The sequence below is a fragment of the Vulpes vulpes genome, chromosome 14 (genome assembly GCF_048418805.1).
Source record: "Vulpes vulpes isolate BD-2025 chromosome 14, VulVul3, whole genome shotgun sequence".
Classification (NCBI taxonomy): domain Eukaryota; kingdom Metazoa; phylum Chordata; class Mammalia; order Carnivora; family Canidae; genus Vulpes; species Vulpes vulpes.
Genome location: NC_132793.1, coordinates 88,477,240 through 88,486,988, shown reverse-complemented (window position 1 = coordinate 88,486,988; position 9,749 = coordinate 88,477,240). Strand labels below are relative to the sequence as shown.

Sequence of the window (9,749 nt, the reverse complement as noted above, 5' to 3'; positions counted from 1 at the left end):
TCCGCCGAGGGGCCGGGCGCTGGCTGGGGAGGGAGAATCCCTGCTCCTTCCCTCCTGCCCTTACCACTCTTCCTTGGCTAACCCCTTCCTCACAGCCCCTGGGTCCCTGCACCACTCACAGGTCTCTGCGTTCCAGGTTTGAGCTGGCTGGAGGAGACGAGAGAGCACGAAGGGGTCAAGCCGCCCACCGGAGAAGCCGCAGAGAGCCTCTGCTCAGCATCCTCTATAAAGGTAATAAGCCAGACCTCCCCTCCCCCATTGTTTATTCCTGGCCCCTACCTCATTAGGCACTGCTTTCTTTTCAGCCTGGTTACCTGGAAATGCAGCTCTTTCCTGGCACCCAGTTTCCCCAGCAAGAACGAAACACTGCCTGTGCCTGATCCTTAAGATTTTAATTAATAACTTCTCTCTCAGAAGCGTATTTCCCTCTTTTCCTGTGTACCTTGTGTTTCCGTTCTTTGCATTATCCTTTCCGTGCACTGTACCATTTACTCTGCTCTGAGACTTTGAGACCTTTTTGTAGCCCCCCCCCCTTACTCTCTTAGGAATTCCTCAATTCCTTGTTAATTGCTTGTTAATTCTGAATGATTCTGCTTTTTAACTAAACCACAATTTTCTGTGTTCCCCTTATGTCTTCCTATCACCTTTCCTCCACTCCATCAGAAAATCTTTTCAGTTAACTGACAAGGGTTTAGCAGAGGAAGGCATAGTAGTGGCTTGAAATTTATGAGTTTCGAAAGATAATGTGACTTTTTTCTCGTGAAAAGTGAATCTGTGTACCTGGATAGTGTGGATAGTTGAAACCAGTTATTTGCCCCTGAAGCACTTGAGCATAATTAACTCTTGCAGCTTTTATGTGTGTTTCTGTGTGACAGATGTGGATGGGTCTTGAAACCGTTATATTTGTTACACCATAGATTTTCTAGAAGAACTTCCAAAACTTTATACAATATTTTGTTAATCAGTTGACACTCAAGAGTTTGAAAACACGGGAATGGTTTGGTGTTTTTAGAATCTAGGGCTTTGTTTCTGCACTCTTCATAGATAAGATCTCTTCAAAACCCTTACAGATAATTTGTTAGATTGAAATGTAAGCATCTCATTCGTGTGATCACATTTCTGCCGCTGTATTTTGTTGCTGCCTCTGAAAATGCATTAAAGGTAAGTGTAGGACATCCATGTAATTCCTAAGGAGGGAATATGATCAGGGAAATTATGTAAGAGTTAGTTCAGAAATTAGTCAAGTGAAGGACTTCTTTGCCATCCGGTAACAGGGGTATAAAGGGACTTGTTAATCTCAGAGTTATTTTAATATCTAAGATTGTTTAGGGAATACAAAGAAGTACTTAAAATAACAAGTTGTTAGGAAATTTTTGATTTACTCTGTTCCACTGGACTTTCTGCCTTTTACAAAAATAAATTAATGCCTTTCCTGATTATTTTTAATTGTGAAGACGTCACTCAAGATACTTTTACGTTCTCTGAGGATTTGTGTTCTTGAGACCTGGAACTGGTCACCAAAGGGAGAGTGTATGCTACTGAATGAGATTGAAAATAAGTACCTAGCAGTGATTAGATGTTCACCGTGAACATTTAGGATAGCCTTTATGTGTATATGGGATCCACTTCAATTCAGTAAAAGCTAGGCAGAAGTCTGTCAAGTTAAAGGGAATTTTCATTATTTAAATGTGCAAATTACCAGAGAAATGCCTAATGATGGCTTTAGGAATTGTTTTTTTTTTTAATATGCAAACATACTTGAAGTATGTTTTTAAGGTACAAATGAATTATGTGTTTTCTATTCAGACCTTCTCACATAAATATTTTTTTTTCTACTTTAGATATAGAACTCTAGCATATTTTCACTTACAAGGGGTGTTATCACCTGAGATTTTAAGAGAGTGGGTCTGTGGCAAGTCAAGTATGCAAGGTATAGAGACGACACTCCTTTATCCTGGTTGCTAGGCAGGTCATTCTCATTGCTTAAATAATATTTCATCGATCCTCTCAGCTTTTAACAGTTTTTCTAAGATTAGGGAATATATATGTAAATGTAAATTGTTGACATCTGTTTCTAATATTAGCATGATTGAGAGTGTTTGGTCTAGGTTATGCTGAACATTTGAAATGTTTAATTTGGGTCATTATTTACCAACATGGACAGTTTATTTTTTTCAACCTGGTAGTTAATTTTGTGTTAATTCTCTTGCCAGGTACATGGGTTTTTAAGGGAAAGAAAGGTCCAGAACCTGATTTATTTGATAACCAAGTCTAGATTTATAGTCATATAGGGAAAATAACTGATTTTAATTGAAGATCTCAGTGATGCATCTTGAGGATCCTGTGGCCCTATACTTAATTGTCTTTATACCAGAAGTGATACCGTTCACAATTGCTTAATATTATGCTATACATAATATCTATTTTCTTTGCATGTGACTTTGGTAACATAGAAATTTCATACTATTCCTAAAAAGTCTGAAGTCAGATAAAGTTTATATAAGCATACCTAATATCTGACTTACAGACTTTCACTTCATTCCCAACTGAATACACTCCTTCAGTAGAGACTGATTGTCTCCCTTCTTGCAAACTTCCTCGGCACTGACATGATCATGCAAGACATGAGTTACTAAGATAATATTGACAAGACCTCCTCCGTTACAGTTCTTGTGGTTAAAGTCTTGAGTTGAGCCTGGATAAGTGAGTTATACAAATTCCTCTCTTGCCTCCTCCACATTCCACGAAAATGGTTGGTTTTTCTGCTGGAACGTATAAGAATTGTAGATAAGTTATGCATGATAATACACCCTTGTGTTACACGGAGGCCCAGCACTTTGGAGGAAATATGAATGCCCTTACTTGTTTTAGAACATAAACACCATGCTGACCATGTAGAGTGATACTAAAAAACACTTCTACTTTATTTTGGGTTCCAGGCTCTTGAATTCTACAAATAGTGCTGGTCAGTATAGACCTCAGCCATGTGGCACACTTTGGGCCTTATGATGTTGCTGCAGCCATCTATCTTTCCTCTTAGGACCTGTGAGCCAATGGTGGTTTTTGTTCCTCAGAGCCAATATCTTGGGTTGCTGATTTTGTTTTCATACCAGCCTGATCTCTGTTTGCTCTACAAAGAATTGCTTATTTCCTTTTTTGAGTAGCAAGCTGTTATCTTGTTTCTAGTTTGTGTGAAATCTGAAAGCACAGTTCTAAATTGTATCACTTAATCCAAAAAATGTGTGGACTTTTAGTGAAAATAATATGCAAAAAGCCATTAGTGACTAATCATTTATGCTGAAGGAAACTGGGGACATGTGGCAGATCTGGTAGAAGTTTTATACAATTTTAGACAGGTCTTAAATATATTTTGTTTTGTAGTTATTTTACACTTCACTCTGTTCCATGAATATGAACTTCTTTTAATTATGTGAAGCAAGGAATTTGGTTTCACCTTAATGCAGTTCACTTGGCATCTTTTTGGAATTTACTGGTAAGAGCTTAATTCCTAAATTTATAGTTTCTAGAATGGTCAACAGCGTAAAAGCTCAGAGGCCTGGATGGTTTTCTTTTGACCTCCACGTAAAGTAGAAAAGATGGACTCGTAAAAGTTAAACACACAATTCAACACACTACCAGGCAATGAAACCTCACATAAAAACGATATACGTGGGGGAAGTGGCTCCTTTTGATAAATAATTCTGAAGTCTTCCTTGTTTGTGTATTTTTTTTTTTCTCTTTTCTGACTGGAACCTGAAATGGCATTCCTAAGATTGCACCCTCAGAATTTTAGTCATTCTGAGTCATTAGTTTAAAACAACTCACATTTACATATATTTCTTTAGAAAATTGCCTCCTTGGCCATATTCTTTTGTTTTATAGGTGACTTCCAGGAGCACTCAGATTTTCAACCTTCTCCTTGAAGGGAAATAGACTGTTTTCCTATCTCATCTGTAGACTTCTTCTGTAATTTTTAATAGACACCCTTAGCACTGGATGGTGTATTAACTCTTTCTGTTCAATAGTCTTTTTTAAAAAATTTACTAATAAGTGGATAGTTCTACCCTGTTCAGTGCAAACTCGTACAATACCAAGATCAAATGTATTACTTGTCTGGTGCCTTGGACTATTGTAGTGGATATTTTGGTAATAAGTCATTGCCCTTCATAATTTAAGGGATGCAGCTGACAGGAATTATGTGTGCGTGGTACATGGATGTTTGTTTCTTCTGGCAAAGACTGATGCATGTACAAGAGTGCTTTTTTGGTTTAAACCTATGGTTATTATTTATAGCACTTTGGTGTTGTTAGAAGAGAGAAAATGATCTTAACGTTTCTAGGGGTAATTAAGTATGCAGAACTCTCTATTAAAAGTTCTACCAAGAGGTAACACCAGTGGCCAAGGCCCATCCGTGTGCCAAACACATGTCAGGCACTCAGTGGACTTCCATTTGTGTGACCAAAGAGCCCAGACAGCATTATCACAAGTTGCTGTGGTTTGTGCACCTTTCTTGTGGAGAGAAACAGTCCCTTCATCTTTTATCACAGCCTTTTCTTGATACTACTAATAAATTAATACCATTTCATATTTTCCTCCATCCCCACTCCCACTTTGCTTGTCTTCCTCCCTGTGCACCCCCCATCTTCCTCCATGGGTAGATGGAAGGCAGTAAGAGAACAAGGATTCTTAGAGGCTTGAAACCATGGAGGGCCAGCTCCGCTTCTCTTGGGAGGCAGGGGATACCAAGACACCCTTAGAAACAAGGCACCCAGTGGTATTGATACCTGAAATGTAGAAAACAATCACCTGTTCATTTGTGGAAAATGCTGGAGGCTCATCACTGGATATCTCAGTAGGCTTTCTTTAAACAAATCTTTAGTATAGTTTTAGATTCATAGAAAAAACATGCACAGATAGTACAGGATTCCCGTATACTCCACACCCAGTTTCCGCTAACATCTTGTATTAATAGATGCATTTCTCACAGTTAATGAACCAACAGTGAACATTATTATTAATTAAAATCCATATCCAGATTTCCTTAGTTTTATCTAATGCCTTTTTCTGTTCCAGGTTACCATCTAGGACACCATATTACATTTAGTCATGTAAGCTCTTTTGGGCCATGACGTTTCTCAGCCTTCCTTGTGTTTTGATGACCTTGATATTTTGAAGAGTAATGGTCAGGTATCTTGTAGATGTCCCTCAATTAGAATTTGTCTGGTATTTTTCTCAAGATTAGACTGAGGTAAAAAAAAAAAAAAAAAAAAAAAAAAAAGATTAGACTGAGGTTATGGGCTTTGGAGGGAAAGATCACCAAGTTAAAATTGCTGTTCTCTTCATATTGTACTCATAACACAACTTGGCACTGCTGCTGTTAATCATGATCACTGGGCTAGGATGGTGTCTTTCAGGTTTCTCACCATAAAATTGCTCTTTCCGTTCCTTTCCATGCTATCCTCCTTGGAAGGAGGTCGCTATGCATGGCCTACACTAAAGGGGAGGGAAGTTATGCCCTACTCTTTGAGTAGGGAGCATCTATACAAATCTTTGGAATTACGCACAGGAGATTTTGGTTCTCCTCCCTTCCTTTATTCAACCAGTTATAGCAATATGGGCATATCGATATTTATTCTGTACTTTGAGTTAGAATCCAACTTGATTATCTTGTTCAAATTGTTCTGTCTTGGCTGATGAGAGCTCTCTTTAGTTGGCTCCTGTGCTCCAGTAACATACCCCCATCACTGCATTTTTCTTTGAGCACTTCCTTTTTGGCACAATGAGATGCCCCAGGCTCACCTTACATGTGTATTTTCTTGCCCCACTCTCCGAATTGGGCATTTCTGTAAGGATGGTTCTGTATTTTTTTTTTTTTTTTTTTTTTGCAGCTGGCCCTGTGGTAGGAGCTGTTCTGTTATGTCTAATTCAGTTTTTTAGAAACACTAGGCAGTTTGTAAGTCAAATATTATTTCCAAGCGCCTCTTGGCCAACTCTCTGGCCTTCCTTGAAAAGTTTGATGAGGGAAAAAAAAATGTATGGAAAAAGGAAAGAGTCAAAGTGGACTGTACTGATTTGGTTTGGTTGAAAATTCTGGTGTGCACCCAGCAGCCCCTGTGACTGCCACTCTTCGCTAGAGCCTGTCGAGTTGCCAGGTGGTCCGACCTTTCCTGTTTAAGTGACATAGGGTGTAGCACACGCCACCCCATGGGGAAGGCGGTGGCAGTTCTGGTGAGTAATTCTTAGAGTGATTCTAGTGTACTGTGTGCAAGTCACTTAGCATGTGCTCTTAACCTTAGTGGAATTCACAGACCTAAGATTTAATTTACATGGAGAAATTAAACCTTTTCCTTAAACCTGTGGAGAATTTTTTCAAAATTCATGTGGGGAAGTTGACAAGAAATGTTAATCTTTTACCTAGTTTGATGTATATGTAAAGGAATAAAATTTCAAGATGATTGACATAGTGCTTTTTGGGCATACGAAGAACCAGCATTTAAAGACATAATATCCTTTTTAGTTGTCATAGATTCCATTTTGGTGCTGTCCACTTACTATATTGAATCAACACATGCTTTTGTTTTTTGTCATGTTTAGAAAGATCACGTGCCTAACAGCATCAGTTAAAAAGTAATTCAGATGTGCAAGTCTGAAAATATGCTCTGAATAGAGCAAAAAATAATAGGAACATGTGTTTGCATCCAAGTTCCAAATGTGTTATTTTTTCTTTACCAGTTTGGAGATTAATGTAGGTACCAGGATCCTTTTCTCTAAGAATTGATCTGAGTTTTTGCTCTGTAAGTTTGTTATAAAGTGCTAAAATTTAAATTCATCCAAAGGTAGACTGTGTAGGCAGTTGTAAGATTTTTTACTGTTTTTAGGAGTCTTCCCATAATTGATATTTGTTTTTAGGTTAAGAAAGGTCATTCATGCTGCAATTTGGATACCCTCTGAGCCTCTTCCTCACAATGCTGTATGTGCACAATGGTTATTAGGCAAACCACATATCAGGAGAAGGGACATTCTTCTATAAGGTAAGTGACTGATCATCATGGGTCATTTGGGCAGTTCTGGGTGAAAAATCCACTTAGCCTTTGTTTTTCCTTCAAATCAGCTAACATATACTAAACACAACACTTGCTCAAACAAAATCCAGGTTTGCTCCAAAATTGATTGGATCTTGCATAATAGACCTCATTTAAGTGCAAAGATAATCGTCTCATTTTTAAGGAAACAAAATGTTAAAGTTGATTGGTTTGAGCACATAGTAGTAGTTTTCATTAGTTTGTAATGGTCTTCAACATCTTCTCGTATAATTCTAAAAATAAGCAAAAACGTATTCCAAAAGGATTTTCGGTTTCAAAATTTCTGAAACAAAAGACTTAATTTTATAGTTTTGATTGAAAAAGGAGTTAAGTGAGGAGATAAGGGGGAAATCCTGTTTATTAAGAAAACAAATTGTGAGGAAATTTCTCATTTTAACTTCTGTTACTTAACAGTAATACTCATGAGTTTGAAATAACCATTTTCAATGTACAAAACAACAGGATATTTGATTACACTCTTAAGCTGTGACAGTTTGGCCTAGGTCAGGCTTAAGTTTACCTTTATGCAATCTATAACTAGAAGTTTTACAAGATAAATTATTATTGGTAACAGGATTATCCCAAGATGTCTAACCTACATAGGAGACCAAAATGTCTTTAAAGGACTTTATCACATAATTTTTTATTTTTAGAAATGGAAGCCTGCTAATTAGGAGATGAGTCTAATCTATTCCTTAAAATTAGTCCAGATGGAATGGCTTCTTAGAAGTGTGTTAGTTTAAGTTTCTGTAAGCTGTGTAACTTAAAAATGCACTGGAAAAGTGTTTATGCACACGTGTAAGATGCCGCTTTTTACCAATTCAATTTGGATTTTCTTCACAGGAAGGAGATCTTCTATTACATTGAATCTGAGTGCATACCTCTTTTGTGACCTAATAGAGGGTGTAGAAATTCGATATACTACTTTTTCTTTAAAGTAGTTTTTTCATGTGGTGAATCAACAGGTTGTTTCATGTTGGAAAAAGAAGTAAAAAACTTTAAGTAGGTCTCCTAATATTTCATATGATCTTGGTATTCTGCATGCTTATAGAGTAAAACTTCTGGAAAACTGAAATTAGGAAAGTGGAAAAGATGTGGTAGAAAACAAGGGGTGGCATATCATGTATCAAATAGCAAAGTGGGGAGGACAGAAAGAGACAAAGAAATAAACAAAAGGAGAATATGTGTTATCCGTGTCTTTTACTTTAATTCACCCCATGCATTTCCCCCTCCTCCCCAAACCTTTCACCCTTTGGGGCTAAAAATAAGATATTGTTGAAATACTTTAGGGGACTCACTTAAAGTTTTTTACTTTTTTTTTTTTTTTTTTTTTTTTAACCTGTCTCTCATAGTTAAAGGTCTGTAGTCTTTATAACCTGTGAATTGCCCATTTGATACTCCGTATTTCATTCAGTGATCTGCTATATATCCTGATTGGTTTATAACTCTGCGTTAGGGTAATCAAACTCCTCTGACTCCTCTGTTGTCTTGAATTTTCTAGCTGCCCAGCATCGCCTTCTGTTATACCTGAAATAGGGCTACTGTGTTCCTAGCATATTTGCTTTGAGCTTTCAAAAGACTACAGAAGAAATGTCTTGTTTCAGCAATTTAAAGCTTTATGCCTGGCTTTTTGTTTGGAATCTTGTATAATCTTAATCTTGGAAGTTTTGGTTATAACAGGTACTTGTTAATTAGTTGTAGGGGGATGAACTGTCATTACTAAGATTTACATGATTTGACAATGGAAAATTCTGTACTATTTAACAGACACATCATGAGGAGCCCTGTATTCTAAATTTCATGTATTCTGTTTCCCCTTAAAGCCTATTCCCTGTGACCTAATGAATCCTTTGTAAAAAGTGGACTCAGCTAGGATGTTACACCACCATTGTCGAAGGAACCCTGAACTCCAGGAAGAATTGCAGATTCAGGCTGCAGTTGCTGCTGGGGATGTTCACACAGTACGAAAGATGTTAGAACAAGGCTATTCTCCAAATGGCCGGGATGCTAATGGCTGGACCCTGCTTCATTTCTCTGCAGCAAGAGGGAAGGAAAGATGTGTTCGAGTATTTCTAGAACATGGAGGTGAGTTTACCAGCAGTAAACCTTTTTTGCCAGAGAGAAACTTAAAGTATATTTAGTTTAAAATATATGTGCACATGTATGTAACATTTATGCTTCACTTTGGTTAACACCCAACTTCCTGTTCTTTCCCTTGTGAAGATTTGTTGGAATTATGTGGAGTTTTGTTCAAGAACAGATTGTTTAAAAGAGTAGTTTCATGAATGTGCTTTTTTCCCCTCTGTAACTGTAGTTTATACATAGCCAGGTTTTCCCAGAAGCCCTTCATGTTGTCTGGTTGCTTTTGTTTCAGAAGCAGAAGTGGCTCTGGGACCCACAATTAGAAAGTTACACAAGTTTCCCCTTTGGTAATTGCTCGTGCAAACAAAGACCTAGCACAGGTCCCTTTAAATATCATGGCCTTAATGATGATATCCTGTCTTTTGAATTTACCTCTTTAAAAAAAAAAAAAAAACAACTTTGGATGATTCCTTTTATTGCTGTTTTAGAACACTTGCCTTTACTAGAATTGTACATAGTTTCTAGGTTAGAAGACAGGTTATCTGAGGTCTCATTTTATATAAATACATACCATTGGAAACTACC

At 37.4% G+C, this 9,749-nt stretch overlaps 1 protein-coding gene across 1 annotated transcript in view; it reads left to right on the top strand.

Moving 5' to 3' along the window:
* ASB7 (ankyrin repeat and SOCS box containing 7) overlaps window positions 1-9,749 on the top strand; it is a 49,870-nt gene that overhangs the window by 893 nt on the left and 39,228 nt on the right. Inside the window, exons 2-4 of the mRNA XM_026001836.2 lie at window positions 137-231; window positions 6,910-7,031; window positions 8,906-9,167. Of these exons, the coding sequence (XP_025857621.1) occupies window positions 8,957-9,167 (211 nt within the window). The 5' untranslated portion in view covers window positions 137-231; window positions 6,910-7,031; window positions 8,906-8,956. The remainder of the gene's footprint in view (window positions 1-136; window positions 232-6,909; window positions 7,032-8,905; window positions 9,168-9,749) is intronic.